The 21659-nt window shown below is 45.3% G+C and overlaps 1 protein-coding gene across 1 annotated transcript; it reads left to right on the plus strand.

Annotated features, from left to right (window-relative positions):
• Positions 1 to 1984: 1984 nt before the first annotated feature.
• Positions 1985 to 16291, plus strand: ptar1 (protein prenyltransferase alpha subunit repeat containing 1). Its single transcript, XM_083978922.1, has 7 exons — positions 1985 to 2094; positions 3214 to 3383; positions 4020 to 4086; positions 4928 to 5032; positions 6299 to 6548; positions 9131 to 9501; positions 13646 to 16291. The coding sequence occupies exons 1-7, from the start codon at positions 2009 to 2011 to the stop codon at positions 14028 to 14030; spliced, it is 1434 nt and encodes a 477-aa protein (XP_083835048.1). The 5' UTR covers positions 1985 to 2008; the 3' UTR covers positions 14031 to 16291.
• The last annotated feature ends 5368 nt before the right edge of the window (positions 16292 to 21659 follow it).

Below are 21659 nucleotides of genomic sequence, written 5' to 3' on the forward strand. Positions count from 1 at the left end.
AGCAGCATTCATCAAACAGACTGAACCTGGGCTGCATTACCTCCTCCCACCACCACGACCTGGTGAGAGAACAGACAGCAGAAACGCAAGAGGCCACATCATTCACATCAACGATTCATACAGGAGGAAAGAGAGAGAGAGAGAGAATGTGCTGCTGCAAGAGAACATCTACTGCAGGAAGTTCTGCTACAGGTCAGGGGGTCACTAGAATTATTTCCTTGAATCATATTGGCTGACCACTGTTGCATTGCACAAGATAGCAACGAGATAAAAATGTAGGCAGAACGAGCAGTACAAATCAACCCACTGAGATCAGTGCAGTAAATGCAGATTAAAAGCCTCACTGTTTATTTACATTATGGTCTGTACACCTGCGGCTGCTGGCCTTTATTCTTAGTTCCTGGACAGCAAAGTAACCTAAGAAACCAAACTAGATCACGGAGGAGGCTGGACAAGACTGTGTGATTCTCATGATGCACGACAAAAATAAAAATTATGAAACAGTAACCGGTCTAAATGAGAAACAGAAATTACTGATTGAGCGATCCTTATGTACATGTGTAAGTAATAAAACATCAAGGTTGCAGAGTGCACCACTGATCCTGCACTTGATTAATCCAACATTTGACACAAGAAGAAAATATGGAAATGAGTGGATCTGACACTTTGATGTGAACTGACTCTGGTTTTAGATAATGCACAATAAAGAAACCTGTGTTTCCCTTGGTGGATACAGGAAACATATTGCCATTGTGCTGCTTACAACACTAGAGGGAAGCAGGTTGAATCAATAGTTTTTGCAGTTTCTGGCCAATAAACATTCAACTCCCCCACTGTGGTTCCCTCGCACCAGAATAACACACTTTTTCCACAGATGCTCTCTTATGTAACACTGTGTCACTGTGTGAAAGTGAAGTTGCAGACTTCACTTAAGGCTGGGGAGTCAATGAGAGACTGTCATGCTGCTCCACTTACCTGATACTTCATCTATTCAAGATTTTCTTACATCAAGAAGTTGTCTCTGTGTTGCACAAACGTTGCAATGCAGGATTTACATTGAAAAACAGGCAGCATTGATGCATTAGATAGGGTTACAGGTCTTCCCTTTTCATTTTCCTGAATGCTGGTGTCCCCAATTTTCTCAGCTATAAAACAGATACTGTATGTCTGAGCACCATCCAACCACAAATAATCCACTAATATACCCTCATACACTCTATTAGAAACACTGTGTAGGGTTAGGGTTAGGTCCACATGAGGATATGTTTCATGTTTGCATAGAATTAACCCTGAAATATTGGGCTCCACAGATGTGTGTTTGAAAAGACCATTAGCCTACTCTTCCACCAAGTAGACCTACAGTATAAGAACTAAAACTTACAGCGAAGCGCAGTTTGAAATTCGGTGAAAAGCATCTCCAGTCAGTGTGCGAAATCTCACAACTTTTCACCATGTTAACGTGTACTGAGGAGTAATTCTTTATTAGATCAATTCATTAATTAAATTATTATTATTAAAGAATTAAAACTGATGAACTATCAGAAAAACAGTGTAGGATTTTTTGTCTTTGTTCCAAATCTCCACAGTTCCACATTAGAATCAATGAGTTTGTGCAATATTTTTTTTTATAGTGCTCTTACTATGGTGAATTTATGAGGTGTGTAGCCTACTATGTTATGGGATTATGTGCAATATGTTATGTATTTGCTGGTGTTGATATGGCTGAGGTTGTATTGTTTGTTGTCATTGTGGCCATCACGGCATTTATGGCGCAGCTACAGTACACAGTCCAAGACAAATTTTATCGTAGAACCAGAGAATTTCTAATATAGATTGTCGTAGACTGGCTCTGGTAAAACCAAAATGCTACGCGTGCCAGTTTAGCTGCTAGCGTCCTACTGTCTATGGTAGCACCATTAGTTATGGCCTCAACGAGCTTCCGTAATGTTTTTTTTTTTTAGACCGGAAAATCATCTCGGTCCGTGTGACGTCACCAGATGCTCCAAAAATGGCGGAGTCGGAGGAGGAGGTGGACGTCCTGGTCCAGAGAGTTGTTAAAGACATCACCAACGCCTTCAAGAGGAACCCCAACATGTGAGTAGAGCCGACCGCGAGGAGGCCGGGCGGACCGCGGCGGGGGCGGACACATCCAGGGACGGTGTCCGCTGTCACATCCAGCCTCAGCCAGCCAGTCTAGTGTGTGGGCTCGGACTATCACCTGGAATCAGGCGGTCCACAGAAAGTTGACAGCTCAGGTAGCTAGCGCAGGTCAGCTCGGCTCGGCTCGGCTCGGCTCGGCAGTGCGTCGTCCTGGAGACAGATAACGGGTTTGTTCGGAACACGGACACGGCTTCTTCCTCTGTGGCCGGTTACACTAGAAGCTAACGCTGTGGTTGAGTTAGCTCGGTTATCTCTGAGCTGCTGTCACATCTAACGCTATCACATCCTGCACAGACAGTGTCGTTAGCTCTTTAGTGGTGGGATCATCAAGTCATACATCAATTTATAATTATTTCTATTTTAATTAGTGCTCCCGGGTGTTCCGGCAGCTGCCCCGGTCTCTAACAGAAGTACCCGGCACCAGGCTGTCAGTGTCAGGGTTAGCTTAGCTAGTGACACCGGTAACGTTACGTGTAAGCGCTTCATCTGTCTCTGATAACAAACGAAGCAGCAATGTGAGCTGAAGAGACCGGCAAGGCAGATTTATTAATATAGACAATTGTTTTTTACAAACAGCTTGTCTCAAAGGGCTTCACACAGCATCATAACAACATCCTCTGTCCTCTGGACACTGGACTGTCCCCAGGAAAGGACAGACAGAGACGAGCTGAAACCTGCCTCTGTTTGTTGATGAGCTGCGGTCCTGGACCTTAGATCTTAGTTCACTGTTCACCAAAGCTCCTTTGGCTGCATCTCTGTTTGCTCACATATATTTCGTTTTTTATTTACATCATAACACTAAGATTTATTCATCACAACCTCTTGATCTGTCTCCAGGTTTATTTGTGACCAGTATTTAAACTTTATTCAACTCAGGACCTGTCACACCTTCACCCAATGAATCATCCTACAAGAACAAAACATACAAACAAGCTGGGCTGTAACTGATTGTGTCTTCCATCAATTGTCTCTCTGTCCCTGAGCTCGTGGTTTGAAGTCAGATCATGTGGCGTCAGTGCTTCTCACTCCCTCCATCTCCTCCCTCTCCCTCAGCGATGAGATTGGTGTGATCCCGTGTCCGGAGGCCCGCTACAACCGCAGCCCCATCGTGCTGGTGGAGAACAAGCTCGGCGTGGAGAGCTGGTGCGTCAAGTTCCTGCTGCCGTACGTCCACAACAAGTTGCTGCTCTATCGCCAGCGCAAACAGTGGCTGGACAGGGAAGGTAACTGAACTCACTCAGCCTCCACCTGCACAACCAGACGGAGTAGATGTGAGCTCGGTGTGTGTGTGTGTGTGTGTGTGTGTGTGTGTCTCTCAGATGTTTGATTAACGGATGACGGATCCAATATCAGTGGCTGATGAATTGTGAGCAACGTGACGCATAATAAAAAAAAAAACTACCCCACTTTCATCACGGATTTACTCGAAAATAGAATTTTGCACAAAGTTTGGGCTACATCGTCTGATAGATGAGTTATGTCACTAATGTCAAGACCCATAGTGGGCTCAAATTAAATTTTCTTTTCTGAATAACTTTAACAATACTGCTTACCAATGTGTGTACTTTAATATGTCTCTCATCTGTATGTTTTTATTGTAAGAGAAATAAACAAAACAAGAAGAACAGAACATTTCTGGTGCAATAATAAAAAAAATCATGTTCTTAATTTCTCCATTACCAAGAACAGAACCGATGGGTCCGAGTTCATTGATTTTAAGTAAACATGTAGCCCCAGGGCCTGGTTACTGTAATACCATGTTTAATCTGACAGACCAGGTCACATCATTTTTCCACACTACTAAATAAATGAAGTTGGAAGATGGAAGAAGCTAACAGTGTGTGTTTGTTTGCCCTCAGCTTTAGTGGATATCACCTGCACGCTGCTGCTGCTCAACCCAGACTTCACCACCGCTTGGAACGTCAGGTACTGATACACTGCTCACTGCTGTCCTCATGACTGTCAGCTGTCAGGAGCTGGAGGCTTCAGAAAGTTGACCGTAATGTTCCTAAATGAATGTAGAGGAAACACTGACTTTACTTCATTGTAGAGAAACCAACAGATCCCACAGAGAGCACGCACAGCTTTTTATTCAATTTAAAGGTCTTCGATGGAAACGCACTTGAACCGGCTTTATTCGCATTCATATTTTTATCGATCTTCAGATAATTCGACCGACAAGTGGATGGAAACATGGTTAGTGTTACAGCGCCACACACAGGCCTGGTGTGTGAACTACAGCGTTTGGACTCGTGTTCAGTGGATCCGTGTACGCAGATGTTTCAGAGCCAGAGCGCAGTGGATGTGGCGCTGCACAGCTGGAACAGCGTGCCTGTAGTCTACACGTGTTTTATAACATCAACAAGAAAACCAACATTGCCGTTCGCCCTTTTAATATCTGATCACCGATCGGCACAAGCCTATTCGGGATGATGGATGATAGACTAAAATCGACGTAATGAGCACCCCTGCCATAGGCTATTCAGTGTTTGAGGGAAACCATTAGCAGGTTCCTATAAAAGCAGAAAGACGGGGATATTTGCTTATTTATCACAAGTCATATTGTCATTGCAATATTGAACAGTATCATTGTGTCACATTTTGCTCATATCGTGCAGGCCTACTGTCTAAGATCCATTCCTCCCAGTCCCAGATCATATTCCATTGTGTCACCAGTGTATGAAATGACACACACCGACACAGACCCTGCAAAGTGAGGGTGTGTGTCGGGGACAGTGGTCTCATGTGTGGCTGACTGTTGTTGCAGGAAGGAGCTGCTGCAGTGTGGCGTTCTTAACCCAGAGAAGGACCTCTACCTGGGCAAGTTGGCCCTCACCAAGTTCCCCAAGAGCCCGGAGACATGGATACACCGGTAAGACTTGGCTGCACAGGGCTCTGTTCCTTTTTTTATCATGAAATGTATTAACATTTTTTGGGAAGTCAGTTTAAAGAGAAGCAGAAAATGAAATGTCACCACTAGCTACTGTGCTCTAACAGCTGTTACTGTATGTGTGTAGAAGTCAGGACACTGCACCACCAGCCTGTTCTCTAAACACTTGTACCTGTTACAGTCACTACAGCTTGTTGGCTGATGCAGTTGGTAATTGAGTGAGATTCTGTGAGATTCAGCCACACCTGAAAATCAGTTTGATAGATTTTAGCAGCCTCTGGATAGAACACAGGCCAAGGTCCAAAGTTCCTGAGTCCATGGAAGTTATCAAGTTCAAATCCACTTGAATCCTTTACATAAGATAACACACAACCTCGTCTTCGTGAAAGAAGAGACTCACTGTGGCTCGGGTCAGACAGGAAACATGCTGGAAACATCTGCTCAGCTGGGACAGATGTTCTGGGACAAACGGATACCATCAGTCCAGGATCTATAAACTTCAGTTCTCAGAACTTAGACAGTTCATCACTTTGTTTTTTGTTAGTGATATTTTAAGAATGTTGAAACCCTGAACGTTAGCATCATAGCTACAGCAGCGCTCTCTGCTTCTGACACTTGGCTCCCGGCCTGCATCAGCCCAGCAGCTGCTTCTGCTCCAGTTAAAGGGGACATATTATGGAAATATCACATTCATTTTGAAGGCTCTTTAGGTGTTTGTCTTGCCTTCCAGTCCCCAAAATGTGAGAATTGACAAAAATATCTGTAATTTTCAGGCTCTCTAGGTTGAAATCCATGTGGTTTTATGAGCTGTTCCCTCAGTTGTCTTCTAGTGGTGTAACTAGGATTCGAATTTGCATAATACCACCCCTACCTGGTACCAGTAGAAGGGGTGGGGCGGGGCAAGCAGTGGCTCATTTGCATTTAAAGGGACAGGCACTGAAACCAGCCATTCTGAACAGGACTGTTTTGAGAGGATGAAAAGAGCTGTGATGTTTGATCTTTGGGATATTTGTCTTTAAGACACTTGGGAACTATTTTAATTTGTGGAAAAGAGGCATAATATGTCTCCTTTAAAGGCGGAGGCCGAAACACACGACTGCCAAACTGCTGCGTATCTGTGGCGTTTTCACAACTGTGCTGCCTGTTCATGTAATTCTTTAGATTTTTGACAGTAACTAAAAGGTAATGAGGTCATCTTTGACAGCAGTCAGCAGGCGATGTCACTCAGCAGCTGATGTCTTCCCGCAGGCGCTGGGTGCTACAGCAGATCCTGGGTCAGGTCTCTGCCGTGAGCCGCAGCAGGAAGCAGCAGCAGCAGGATGGAGAGGCGGAGCAGGCGGATGCGGGGAGGAGCCAGCAGCTCAGCGACCACCTGGCCAGGACGCTCCACCAGGAGATGAAGGTGTGCTCTGACGCCGCCTGCCGCTACCCCAGCAACTACAACGCCTGGTCCCACCGCATCTGGGTGCTGCAGCACATGGCCAAGGGCAATGTCAAGGTAGGACCAGGAAGCTTTTATTGTTTTTAATTTATTGTCATCTTAAAGGGATATTTCATCATTTTTGGCAAATTCACCTATTGTCATATTACCTATAGTCTTAGGAATTGTCGGTGCAAGCTGTTTTTAGATCGGTGGGGCAGAGACGCGAGCTGCGCGGTACTTTCGCATCAAACTAAATACGAAAACACTCTCATGGACAAGTCGTGACCTGCACATTCACCACACTATGAAATAATAATGTAACATTACAAGTACATGAAGAATGTAGTTCCGGCTACGTATTTACCTCAAAAACAACTCTGCCTCGTAACGTTCTGTTATTACCTCAAACATGGTGAATGTGCAGGTCACAACTTGTCCACCAGAGCGTTTTGGAGTTGTTGGATTGTGTATTTGATGACTTTGATGAGGGAAAGCCCTAAAATACTGCGCGCTGTGCAGAGCCCAGCCGATCTAAAGACACTTTTGCACCGACAATTAAAGGTAATGAACCTACTGCTCTGACTATAGGGATTATGGCAATTGGCGAATTTGCCAAAATGTTGAAATACCCCTTCAACAACAAGGAGCATTCAGTTCAAAATACTTCATTAGGACCTGTTTGTTGTTCGTTCATGAATGGTGAACTGTTATTTATGCATAGTTGATGGTAGTTTAAAGGCGTCACTTGAATTTTATTGATCCCTGTCCTGGTCAAATATTTGGATAATGGAGCACCCTGGCAGCTCACTGGGGTTAATCTCAGTCCCAGTGAAGTTGCCAATAGCCATTACATCACTAAGGCATTAGTGATCATCATTTCTGATCATAATTTCTTCGCCTTGTCTGACATCTCCCAGGACGTGAACCTTGATGCTGACCAATAGGATGACAGAGCGCTCTGACGCATTTAATAAGTTATTATTTCACACAGTGAAACAGTGCTTCATGTGGGTTTTGAGGTGAACACATTCGTTAAGGAATCTCATGTTCTCTGTGAAGAACAGACAGTCATTCTGTCCTCTTCACCGGCTTGTTTCTTCTTCCTTTTCTTTTTCATCAATCACACTCAGCGCTACAGTAGCCATGATGGACAGTTTGTTGTGAACGATGATTGGTCGGGGTGATACTCGAAGTGTTACCAGTCCCAACCAAGACATGGCAAGAATTTATTCCACTGTGATTGTTTAATCTGACTTGGTGACCAGTCAGTCTGAACCGGCTTTACAGTGTTTGCAGGCTCAGCTGAAAGAGGAGATGCTCCAGGCTTTGGCTTTGATGGCCGGCCTCCTCTTCTCCCTCATCCAGATAGCTTTCATCCCTTGAAGCTGTTCCTGATCTGTTTTTCCTCTCTCTCCCTTAACTGCTCATTTATTCTTTTAATTAATGATTTTACAACATGACTTTTGGGCCTCTATTAAATTAAGACCATTGGTTGAGTGAGTCATTTTAAGCCATTTAAACACTGGAAAAGATATATATATATATAATATATATATAATATATATATATATATATATATATATATATATATATATATATATATATATATATATATATATTATAACGTTAAGCAGTAAGAAACCCAGCCTCATTAAGATAGAAATGACCTGTACTACAAAGGAAGAGGAAGATGGGTGTTCTGGAGAGGTAGAGCATAGAGCATAGAATGCCCCAGCACAGGCATATCAAACAGTACAAAAGAACTGCAGTGCTGTGTATTAGCTATATGTATTGTAGGCAACATGGGGCTTGTTATTAAAAGTATTTGATATTAAATACTGATATGATTAATCTGGAGCACTTAAACAAACATCAGTCTTTCTTTTTCCCATGTTTTATATAACCCATTATCTTCAATAACAAGGCAAGGCAATTTTATTATAGCCCATTTTTACAAACGGTTTCTCTCAAAGGGCTTTACACACCATCATATCAACATCCTCTGCCCTTAGACCCTCACATCCACTGAGGAAAAACTCCCAAGAAAACACAAATATGTCTTCTCTTCCTCAAATAGATCTAAACACACTAGGGGAGTAGTATTACTAATCTCAGGAAGGGTGACATACGAACATATGTCTACTATTAAAGACAAGACCACCCGGCCCCAGGAGCCAACGTGGAGGTAGGCCAGCGGGTAAACCCTTGTCCTTTTTCATTTTCCCCTCCCCTTTCCTCCATCCACTTTCTTCCCTTTTTTGGGGGGGGTATACTGCTTGGGACAGCAAAAAGGATGACATAGACTGTATATTCACTTTTTATCGATATTCATGACATACTGTATAATCGAATTTTTCTATTTCCATAAGGCATTTTAAATCAGTATTGCTTAAGGCGAATAAAAACATGTGGATGGAAACATGGTTACTGTCTCAGAGAGGCTGTCAGCAGTTCATCATCACCTGTGTGAATGCATCACCTGAGATGTGGCCTCCTCCTCAGGGCTTCTCTGAACCTTCTCCCACGGCCTTGACCAACTTTTTGTTGCATCAGAAACAGAAGCTACAAAACCCTACTGTCTATTCTGGTGTATCCTGACCTGCATATATCCTTCCCAGCACTGCTGTATGTCACATGAGCTCTCTCCATGTGTCCAGGTTTTCCATGATGAGCTGTCCTCGATGCGCCTCTGGGTGTCCATGCACGTGTCTGACCACAGTGGCTTCCACTACCGCCAGTTCCTGCTCAAGGAGCTGATCACTGAGCTCTCCCAATCTCCAGCCTCCACCACCAACACCACCACCACTGCCTGTTCACTGCAGCACCGGTCCAGCACAGAGCCCAGCACCAGTCCCCCCCGTCACGGCCACAGCCAGGCTAACGGGGAGCTGTCGGGAGCGGAGGCAGCGGGGGAGGAGGAGAGGCAGCTCAGCTCCACCTCGGTCCTGCAGCTCTTCCACGAGGAGATGGAGCTGTGCTCAGACCTGATCCAGTCCTTCCCTGGACACGAGACCCTCTGGAGTCACAGGTGAGGCCACACCCGAACGGGACAGAGGGGTTTGACCCTTTAGCAGCTTCTTAGGAAATGCTGTGTTTCCACTACGTGGTACCAGCACGACTCCACTCTACTCGTCCTCTTTGGGCTTCCATTAGATAAAAGTACATGGAATCTAGTACCTGGCTGGTACTACTACAGAACTAGACTGGTACCACCTTGGTTGAGGTTCCAAAATAGGTAAGGAGGTGCTTACTAGGAGGTGACATGAAAACCCTGCCACTGATAACTGATAACTGATAACTGATAACTGATAACTGATAAAAGCTGTTTTAATTCCTGCTGCAGTGCTGGTAATATGTCACTTTATTAAGTTTTAATATTTTTTCATTAGAGAAAGTAACTGTTTAGATCACCAACATGTTATATGTTGTCAGTTTATCCAAATAATGCCTTTTGGGAAATTTGCGCAGATGTTTTTGGAGATGTGATGAGCTGCCTACGGGATAGATGACGGTCAGCCTCCGTCGTTACCTGCAGCTCTTTGGAGATTTAGACCACTGGCTGATATAATTCCCTCTGGAAGATAAATGTTGGTCTCACAGGTGAAATCTAACATCTATAACATCGACAGTCCAGATGTAAAGTGAAGCCTCATGTTTGTACTGGACAGAACGGCAGCGCTGCCTCAGGGCTCTGTATAGATATCACCACATTTACATAAATAAATGTTTTAAAATGAACAGATCAGTATATACTATACTATACTATACTGTACTATATATCAGTCTATATTAACTCTCTACTCTAAAGGCATCCTGTAATGGAAATGTCCTCCAGAATAAAGCCTGGTACCAGTCGAATGGAGCTGGTACCACGTAGTGGAAAAGCCTGGTAGACTGAATCAGTGTGGAGTGGGCTCTTATTGTGAGTTACTGTACAAGCTGCTACACTTTAGGAAGAACTTCCTGCTGCTCAGAGATTAGTTTCCTGCTCTTTTTGCTGATGCTGTGAGGGATTTCAGTTTTCAAAGATCTCTGTCTTCATCTGCCAGAAGCAATGAATTCAGCTGAGTCCAGTAAAGTCTGTGAGTACAATGTAGAAATGCTGCACCAGATTGTTCCCAGTCATGCTCCATTCTAACCATCAGATGGTGAAGTTCAACTACAGTCCAATGACGCCGTATTTGTGACGACATTCACTGAATTTGTCATTCTCCAGTCACCACTGAAGTGACCTGAGAGAGTGGTAGCCTGACTACAGGAGGAGGTCCAGGAGGGCAGATGGTGCCTCCTGTCCAGGGTGCAGCAAATATGCAGTGTTGCCATATGATGTAGTGCCTTTCATTTAACAGGACCTCTTTCTGCTCAGTGCCACTGGGCCTGAATCCAAAATATCAGCAGCACCGTGTCACCTCACCCTGCAAGAGGACATCTGCTTCCACCTTGTCTCAACACCGGAAAATCTGACTGTACACACACGTCACTCCCTAAATGCTGATTGGTCATTTAGATAATGAAGTGTGGATAATGAGCAGAGTGCACACATACTCACAAGTATAAGAAATATAATCTTTAATTTTTTTTTTTTTATTAAATAGCAAACTTTTGCACATATAAAATAGCATAGATTGTGGTTGTGCAGTATTTGTGCATAATTCACTCTACCCGACGATCCACTGCCTCCACTTTGCCAGTCATGTCTCTTCAGGCTCATAGTAGTTCCTACAGTACCAGAGGCAGATCTCAGGCCTGTCTCTATTTATTTTTTAAAGGATTATTCTGCCTTCTCGCTGCTAAGAGTTGCACGTCATGTGGCCAGGTACATGATGATGTGGGCCAGGTACTTCATAGAAAACACAACTAACATTTTATTATAGTAATTAGTGGTGCAACGGGCCCATATCCTTACAGATTGGATCAGATCATGGTTTTTGAGTCACGGATTGGATCATTTTCGGATCAGCCGGGGGAGTGCGGGGGTAATTTCTTGGTTCCCTCATCAAACTCATCATATACACAATCCAACAACTCCAAAACACTCTGGTGGACAAGTTGTGACCTGCACATTCACCAAGCTATGAGATAATAATGGAATGTTATGAGACGACCCCGTCGGGGGCAGTTTTTCAGCAAGCAGTCTCTGCATTTGCCTTGAAAACAACTCTGTCTCATAACGTTCTGTTATCAATGACAATGGACCAATTTGCCAAAATGTTGAACTACCCCTTTAATGTATCGCTCTCCTGCAGTAGGCCATAGAGGAACACAATTCGCCCTCAAGCTCCAGACGAGACCTGAGGCCCAGACCATCAGTCTCACACCTCACTCACCCCCTCACACTTACACAGTGTCCCAGGTGTGACGGGACCTGTCAGCAGCGTCATGTCCAGCTGGAGCCTCTGTGTTGAGGTGAACGCTGATATTCCGGCTGCAGCCGGGGACGTGTGTGTGTGTGTGTGTGTGTGTGTGTGTGTGTGTGTGTGTGTGTGTGTGTGTGTGTGTGTGTGTGTGTGTGTGTGTGTGTGTGTGTGTGTGTGTGTGTGTGTGTGTGTGTGTGTGTGTGTGTGTGTGTGTGTGTGTGTGTGTGTGTGTGTGTGTGTGTGTGTGTGTGTGTGTGTGTGTGTGTGTGTGTGTGGCCTCCTGCCAGGTGTGAAGGGGAGCAGTCCAAGATGAGACACGTCCTCATTAATCAGATTAAAGCGAAACACACCGCCCCGACTACTACACAGCAGCCTGTACGTTCTGCGCTTGCGCGGGATGCAATAACTCTCCATAACAGCGGGTGGCGCTAGTCTCGTGCCCGTAATCGGAAACAGGAAAACAGGAAATGACCTAACGGAGAAACCATAGAAGAAACCAGGCAGATGAAAAACAAAGCGCACACAACAGCTTGGTATTAGTTTTGAGAAGACGTTTTTTTTTTGCACGTTTGTGCATCTTCCCAGCGCTGCGTAATTGACAGGCAGGTCCACAAACGTAAAAGAGTGAAAAACACACGTCGCCGGGAAAAACTCAATAATGAGATGACAGAAGACCCAACGCCTGCCAACAAAAAAAAGCTGTTCTAAAAGAAAAACCAAGAGTCCTATTTAAAGCAGATATCAGCTTCACGGCCATTTCGGCTAATGCTGCGTTCAAGGCAGGCTTTTGAAACCGTAAGTTACAGCTTCAAGTCACAACTACGACTTGGTAGCGTTCCAGGTAACCCGTAGCTCGTGTTTTTACCATCCTGTTGTCTGTGAAAGTTCCCTATAACGGCCACTCGTAACTTCCGACCCGTGAACTCGTACCAGATCGAACTGGTATGACTTCACAGGAAGGAAAAACACAAAGTACGAGTTTCTTTGAACGCACCATGAGTTAGCAGCCCCCGCCCTTGTCAGGCATCAATTGGTCCTCGTGCTACGTCACCACATTCACGCGCATCCCTTGGCTGCACACACAGCCCTTCATGCCGTTCTCTCTCCTCATTGGATAACACTTGTATCCCACAAGGAAAATTTTCTCCTCGGGTTACAGCAGAGCAGAGTGACGGAGAGACTCGTGTTTAGGCTGAGTGATTGCTGACGGAAAATAGGACTATTTAGGACTTATATTAACAAAAACATTCCACTGATATCTGCTTTAAATTACGGGCTCATTGCAACACGCGATTCACATGCTCCAAGCTCCACTGTGTATGTGCGAGACCTGTTCTCTGCCGCTTCTTCACAGAAAACTTCAAATCTCCCTGTGTTCTGGATTAAAGCAGAATATCCTGAGATCGCCATAAAAGCACTGAAAACCATGTGACCGTCCACAATTGTTTTTATATTGTAGGTGTAATGTAAACAGGAGAACGTACGTACGTACTGTACCACCAGTGAATGGTCCGCGGGGATAAAACGGTTGGGAACTCCTGCACTAGATGCCGTAGAAAGGTCTATCTAGTGTACTGGGGCATTTGTAGCTCATACAACCCCACTTCAAAAAAGCTGAACTATCCCTTTAAACATTCTGAGGCTAAAAGGACGTGGACGCCCAGTAGTGCACTGTTTACGACAGTTTTACAACGAATCCAAGACAAACAGCTGCTTGTGCAGCATGAGGACCATACTCCTCGTACCGCATTACCTGTATTAATGTAGAACATTTTAAGTGATGATAAATAACCCTCCCCCTCCCCTCCCCCTCAGGCGGCATGTGTTTTACCTGTGGGACCAGTGGAGGAGGGACCACCAGCACCACTGCAGCAGTAATGGAGGCAGCCAGTCGATCCACCTCAGCAACAGCGACCCCGACCTGGCGGATGGCGGAGCCGCGAGCTGCACGGCGCGGGGCGAGGCCGTAAACGGACAGAGGCGTGTCAGTGAACCCATGGAGGTGGACAGGGCGTCCCAGCCAGACCTGCGCGACAGCAAGCGACTGAAGAGAGGCGTCCAGCTGCCGCCCCCCCCCAACCTGCCCTCCGAGCACAGCTTTTTGAGCGGGATCCTGGACAGGTGCTCCAACCCCGAGCAGAGACGCTTCGCCCTGGCGTACAGGAAGTGGTTAGGCACTGTCATCGGGCAGCAGCCTTGAGACAGACAGAACAGTTAGCCCCATCCTGTCTTTACATTGAAGTTGCCTTTAGACGCAGACGTAGGATCAGCTTCCCCACTATAGTGCTGACAGTAACTAATAGTTGTTCAAATGCAGTGTTGGCTTTAGGAAGCCCAGGTACTGTCCTGTCCTCCTGACAGCGAGTGGAGCGGATGAGGATGAGGACGGGATGTCCTTCCTCAGAAACATCTGGATCCTCTTGAGCTCCATCTGAGCCAGTGCTCCTTCAGAATGGAAATCTGCACGCACGCACGCACACGCACACACACACACACACACACTACTCTCATGTCAGGTGTCTCGATGCCTCAGGACGACTGCTTGTTTTACAGCTCAGCTTCATTCGCACGTTACTGCACCTCTGTCCAGATGTTTCGGCAGAAACGCTCAGTGAAGCTGCGATAGGAGGAGGAGGAAGGTGAGAGAGGAGCAGAAGTTACACAACCGAAGGCCAAAATGGCGGAAATCATAAATAAGAACATTATTGAATAAATAGATTATCCAATGAAATGTGCCATAATTTAATTAGATGGTTACAACTAATTTTATTATGTAGTTTCACCTCATCATAATAATAATAATAGTCACAGTGGTAGCAGTTTATTGGAGTAAATTTCTTTTCAAAAGTCTGTTTTCTCCTGATTATCTGAGAACAAGAATCAGTGCTTAATGACGCTGTCACAGGAAGTGACATAAGAGTGTGAGTGGAAAATCCTTTGTTTTATTAAGCTTATTGTGAAAGATTAATATTTTTATTTAAATTATCTGCTCTATTGGAATGGAATAGGGGGATTGTGTGCTCTCTGATTGAACTTCTTCCAGTTGACATTTGGAAGTCTTTATTTCAGCACCTCTTCAGCTGAATGTGTTGAAATCCCCACCCCACCCGCTTCTCGTAGCAGCGGCGGTTTTAAGCTCAGGACTGGAGGTTCCTCAGATTTCCATTCTGAAGCAGTAGCCTGTATTAACCCTGTCACCCGGTCCTTTCCTCCGCCGATCCTTGGTTTGTTGCTCGTGGTTCTTTTCCGGATCGGTCAGTCCTCACATGTAGCCGTGTGCTGAGTTACAGTAGCTCACAACAGAAGCCCAGACAGCTCGTCACTAGCTAACAGTCAGTCGGAGGGAACGTACAGGTGCGTAACCTCCTGACAACCTGAAGCACTAAACACCTGAGTAGAGGAACATTCAGTGGGACTGATGGGACTTTGAAGGACAGGGTTCTCCAACATCCACTGGTGCTACAAGCTGCCGTCACTACAGCTGTTACAGGTGTGTAGTGTTCAACAGGGGAAACTGAACAGCACTTTGGACTATTGATGATAATAGTCTGTCCTTGTTTTTCTGGGGTATAACAATAATATTACAGTGAGTTTTGTTATTTTGCACCGAGCGCGTTAACATTAGGCCAAGCTGCTTTACGTCACTACGTCATTAAATAACACGAGTAACATCGAAAAGGTCAAAATCTTCATCACCTGTTTTTGGATTAAAGGAATCAGTTGTAGCGTTCCTTTAAAAGCTGTACCATGCTGCAGACGATAGCTCTTCCCTCTACACAATGTCACCTGTACTGAGAAAGGAACTGTGTGTCTGACACACACCTGAGGTCGAACTGGCTGCAGTTTGAACAGGATCCATCTTTGCATTTTTTTTGTTTTTGGGTTGTTGTTACTAGTTTAGTCACAAGTGAACAAATACATGACACGTTTTCATCAGTGTAGCCATGGTCACAATTTATGATATTATATTAAATTATATTATGACAAAGACAGATTGGTGTCGGTCTGGAGCCCGAACAGCTGACCTGCTGGCACAGTCACCATGAGCTTCCTCGTCACCCTTCCCATGTTGTACTTAGCTTCTCTGAGATGTCACCACCTCAGATCACTGTGTACGTTATCATATATAATCTTCAAACTAGTATTTTGAGCCATGAATCCTGTAAGTTTGGTGCATATCATTAAGTGTACGTCGGGGGATTTTAACATCCTTACAAACCTAGAACACAAACTTTGAATACAAGTCTATCTATGCAGAAATGTTTTTTAATGGTTCTACAAGCTTTTAAAAATAATGTAGCTTCTGTTTTCTCAGATTTCTTCTTCGGTCGAGGGTTTGTCCTTCACAAGTAATCCCTTGCATCTCATTCATTCTCTATTTATTTATAGAGTTAAAGTATTTTATCTTCACTCTCAGTGTTTGTCAACTGCTTACCAAGAGAATAAAGCTAGTCTGAAATAGAGGTTGTTTTCACCTGCTCTTTGTGTGCGCGTGACTTCATGAACCACTGATTTCCAATGTGCTTTAAATTGTTCATAGTCATGGTTGGAGAAACCAGCCTTCCTTCACTCCCACTGCAGGACCTGCGACACTGATCCTGTGTTGGCTTAAACTTTCCTGCAATTATGATCAAACCTGAGCTAAATCCACTTCATCTCAAAATGCACATGAAAATCAAAATCTTTATGAATGTGTTTTAGAACAGTTAACGTGCTTCCCAACAAAATGTGAAAACCAAGATTTTTAGCTATATGCTACATTTTTACCTTAAAGGGATAGTTCACCCAAAATTCAAATTTCACTCATTATCTACTCACCCTCATGTTGCCAGGGACACACCGCCCCGACGCCGACGGCCGCTTGTCCGACGAGTTTGTCGCCTCTCGTCGGACACCGTCGGGAGAGAGGAAGCAGTGAAACACACCGCCCCGACTACTGCCGACTACACAGCAGCCTGTACGTTCTGCGCTTGCGCAAGATGCAATAACTCTCCATAACAGCGGGTGGCGCTAGTCTCGTGCCCGTAATCGGAAACATGAAAACAGGAAATGACCTAACGGAGAAACCATAGAAGAAACCAGGCAGATTAAAAACAAAGTGCACACAACAGCTTGGTATTAGTTTTGAGAAGACGTTTTGGAAAACAAATCTTAAAAACGATCCAAAATGTAGTTCGTCTTTGCCTGCGTCATGTGTTTTATGCGATCCATGGTTTTATGTGTGGTTTGTTTACTATTGTCACTTCTGCCCCTCCCACACACCGCGCTGATTCGCTACGGCACCGCCCGTCATAATCGTCATAGTTGGCACACAGCCAATCAGAGTACCCGACGAGTCTGCTCTCCCGACGGCCGACGAGCCCCAACTGAGCATGTTGAATCGGCCCCGACGAGACCTGACGGCTTTCGACGGAGGTGAACACACCAAACAGACGCGGACCCGACGCCATCCGACGAGACCTGACGAGGCCCGGTGATCAGGGAGGTGTGTCCCTGGCTTAAGGGCTGAGAGAAGTTTCAGAGTCCTCCGTGCCTTCTCTGAGTTACAGGGGGGCTCGGCGCAGCACTGCATGTCCATATGACGGTTGCGAACGGGGCTCAATTTTCTTCGTCCAAAAAGACACACCAAAAACCATCCAAATACCTCCATACTGCTCGTCTGTAATGTCCCTCTTGTATTGAAGCCCCAACATGAGAAATTGTTCTGAAAAAAATTAAATAAGTCTATATTTTAAGCTTGTTTGTAGCCTCCGACCCTGGTGTCTTCAGCTCTTGTCTCTGCAGCACCGCGAAACAAACGCGCCCTGTAATCTCTTGTTTATGACAGATAAGAAGCTGAATCTGAATCTACACAAATATAGCCTACACATCGTAACATCGTATATGATAGACAACAATACCGCTCCATGGATTGGTTTCGCGCTGGCTTTGTTAAACACAAGATGTTAAACACGGCCAGGAGGAGGGTTAGCAAAACAGTGGAAATAGACTGACTTGTATAGTTCCCCTTTAAGGTGTTTCAGATTTTTAACTGTTTAAAGTTCCTTTTCCATTCCCTTGTTGTAAAATTAGTTGCTTAAACCAGGATAACCAGGTGAAGGAGCAAAGAGCATCAAGATGACCTCAGGTCATGTTTGAGCCTCGGTCAGATCCAGACTTTAGAGAGGTGAGTGTTCACAATTTTACACAATTAAGTAGCATATTATCTTTGTAATTCTGTCCTCATATTAGGCTACAAATGTAGCAAATGTCATTGGTAGCTGGCTGACTTTTAGCACTGCTGTGGAGCAAATAGCAACCATGCTAGTGTGGGCTAACTAAACGGGTGTGGCTGGGTTGTTTGTCTGGGTTGTTTGTCTCGGTCCCGTCTTCAGAGGAACTGTGTGATCTGTACTTATGTGTTTGTGGACAGTTCCACTGAGCTCCATGATCACACTGTGGAGAAAGATACTCTATTTAGCTGTGGAGAACAGTGGGGAGGGGAGGGGAGGGGAGGAGAGGGCCGCCGGACAGACGGATGCTGGTGGTGTAGTGCGACATCTAGCGGCAGTGACAACCGCCTACAGCACCAACACCTGATTTTCACAAGGGTCTTTAATAAAAACTGTTTTGTAATTTACACCAAAAATGAAACCGGCCAGTCCTCAATTGTTTCACAGGTAAAATGTGAGATTGTAGTTGTTGGTGTTGTTGTTTTCATTTCATTGGATTTGTTTGTTTGTTTATTCTTCCATTTTTCTCCCTGACACCATTGAAGAAAACAGACAAACAGGCTGTTTTCTGTGTCCTATGATGACGGTGGCGGTGGGAGAGGAGAGGGAGGGGCTGGGAGGCAGCCGAGCACACACACATACACACATACACACACACTCACTCACACAGATACACACACACATACACACACAGAGGGGGAGAGAGGCAGCGGCTACAGGGAAGATGGAGGACTGTGTGGCGGCGGCGGAGCGGATCCCCAGCCTGCAGCAGCTACATCCCCGCTGAAAGCAGGTGAGTCCTCCCGGGGCTCGGCTCTCCTGCGGCTCGGTATCTGCCCGGCATCGACAGCTCGGAGGCGGCGGTGGTGTCTGTCGGTGCTGGGCTGCGGGGACGGCGCTGTGGTGTCGCTGCTCGGTGTGTGTTGACGGTTTGAGGAGTGGCTACGGGGACGGATAACGGCGCGCTTCAGAGGAAATGCCATACCGGGATCCAGAGGGACAGACGCGTAGAGCTGCCTCTGTATACGAGCCTTTGTACCGGGCTGAGGCGCGACCGCCCCCCGGCCTGACATGAATGAAATGGCCCTCAGAGGCCCAGTTCTGGCAGGTGCAGGGTCCCGGCAGAGCTGCCCACTGGCTGATCCCCGGTCCACGCTCCGGCCTGACTGGATACTGATGCTCTGCGGGTTCAGTCTCTGTCCAGCTCCGCTCCATCAACTCGTGATGCAGAAGCTAAACGGAGACACATGTCGCGTGTGTGTGCGACGTGCGTATTTGTGTGTGTGTGTGTGCGTGTGCGTGTGCGTGCGTATTTGTGTGGCCTGCTTGTTGTTGACAGAGATGCTGCAGGTTAGTTTGTGACTATGCAGTCTGGGCTGCAGCAGCATCTCCATCCACAGACCTGCTCCATCCATTCCTGAGGGGCTTCGGCCCATATGTCAAGTCTAATAGAAACCTTCTATTCTTACTGTGTGTTTGAAATGTAGTGTTAGATTTTAGGAGATGTTAGGAGGATACAGGGTGTGTGTGTGTGGAAATGTTAGAGATGCCCCTGTTTGTCAGCAGGTAGAGGGGCGTGTCTGAGTGTGATTGACAGCTGGCTAGCTGAGCTCCAGCAGGGGAAAGGAGGAAATAATAAATGTTGAATCTCAAAAAGTCTGAGGCAGACATCATGCAGTTGAGTGGTGCTGACTGTTTACTGTGCTGCAGCTGCTCAGCTCTGTCCTAGGTGAATAGACTATCCTACTACTGTACATCCACACTCACACTTGTTATTGAAAAACCTAGACATGAGTTTACACATGCAGTAACATGCAGTGCCCTCAGTACTGTGCATTTCCATTAACCTGCTTCATGCCTTAAGTCTGTTTTTAAGTGAAATATGAGATTTGATTGTAAACATATTAGATAAATTAGAATATGGTTGCTGAAGAGATTGATAACTGGAGTTTGAGTGTTAAAGGGATAGTTCAACATTTTGGCAAATTGGCCCATTGCCATAATTGCTATAGTCATAGCAGTAGGTTCGTTACCTTTAATTGTAGGTGTAAGCTATTTTTAGTACAGCGGAGCGCAGCAGCAGGCTGCTCAGAGCTACGCTATGGAGGCTAAGGGAATTTCTTGGTTTCCCTCATCAAACTCATCAAATACAAAATCCCAAAACTCCACAGCGCTTTTGTAGACAAGTTGTGAGCTGCACAACCACCACGCTATGAGATAATGACGGAACGATACGAAACGGAGCCGTTTTCGAGGTAAATTCATACAAAACCGCTGATGCGCGTTGCGTTCAGGGACAGTTTTTCAGCAAGCAGTCTCCGTATTTACCCTGTATTTACCTCGAAAACGGCTCCGTTTCGTATCGTTCTGTCATTATCTCATAGCGTGGTGGTTGTGCAGGTCACAACTTGTCTACAAAAGCGCTGTGGAGTTTTGGGATGTTGAATTTGATGAGTTTAATGAGGGAAACCAAGAAATTCCATTAGCCTCCATAGCGTAGCTCTGAGCAGCCAGCTGCTGCGCTCCGCCGTACTGAAAATAGCTTACACCTACAATTAAAGGTAATGAACCTACTGCTATGACTATAGCGATTATGGCAATGGGCCAATTTGCCAAAATGTTGAACTATCCCTTTAAACAGTTTTTAAGTCAAGGATTTCTCTTTTTTTGGGTTGGGACAAAATATGGAGAGATAGTGATGTAGATAAACTCTAGCTAGCTATGACCCCGCCCCTAACGGCATGACTCCAGTAGCCTACCACTAGCGATTGTGCATAAAAAACTTAGTAAGAAGTGAGGGAAAGGACACACACTGGGCCCACAACTGGCCTCCGGTGGCAACGGCAGCCTTGAGGGCTATGCTGCGATGACTATGAGGGCCGATGTGGCTCGACCATTGCCATATTTACTTTTCTCCGCTGCCAAGTGTGTGTATCCGAAATATTCAGAATCAGAGCTGGACTCAAACTCTGACTCAAACCCCTCTGCACAGGTACGATGTGACCAGGGTTCTAAATTAACTTTTTTTTTATCAACAAAGTCAGAATTTCCACTAGCCACATTTTTTATATGAGAGAGTGCCACTGAATGCATTTGATCATTTTATTAACATTTTTGCATGAAAAACGCACAGAAAGTACAATACATACTACAACAAAATACAGTATACACAGAAAGTGCAGACATTTCATTTATTTTTCCATTTTCATTTTGATAATTTCCAAGTTTGGGATCAATAAAGTATCTTTCTATCTTCTGAATCAAATGTCTTCCGAGCTCTCTGAACTAATTTCTTCATCTAAATCTGAGCCACCCTCAGTTCCTTTTGTTCCATGGTTGGCAACCACCCGCATTTAGTTTAACTTTTACTTGACTTTACTGTTTAGACAGCTCCCTCTTCTTTTTTACAGTCTATGCTCCCTGCTCTCGCTCCAAGTCGTTCTTCTTCTTTGTGTTTTCTGGCAGACACTCCGTTCGTTACCATGGTATGTATCTCATGCTCAGTTGCCGTCGTCGCTGTAATTACCGGTAGCCTATAACTGGTGGTGGCAACGGGACCGCGGCAACCGCCGGTACGGGCACCGCCACCATTAGCGGCACCTAGTGAAGCTCCAGAG

This window comes from Trachurus trachurus (genome assembly GCF_905171665.1).
Source record: "Trachurus trachurus genome assembly, chromosome: 9".
NCBI lineage: Eukaryota > Metazoa > Chordata > Actinopteri > Carangiformes > Carangidae > Trachurus > Trachurus trachurus.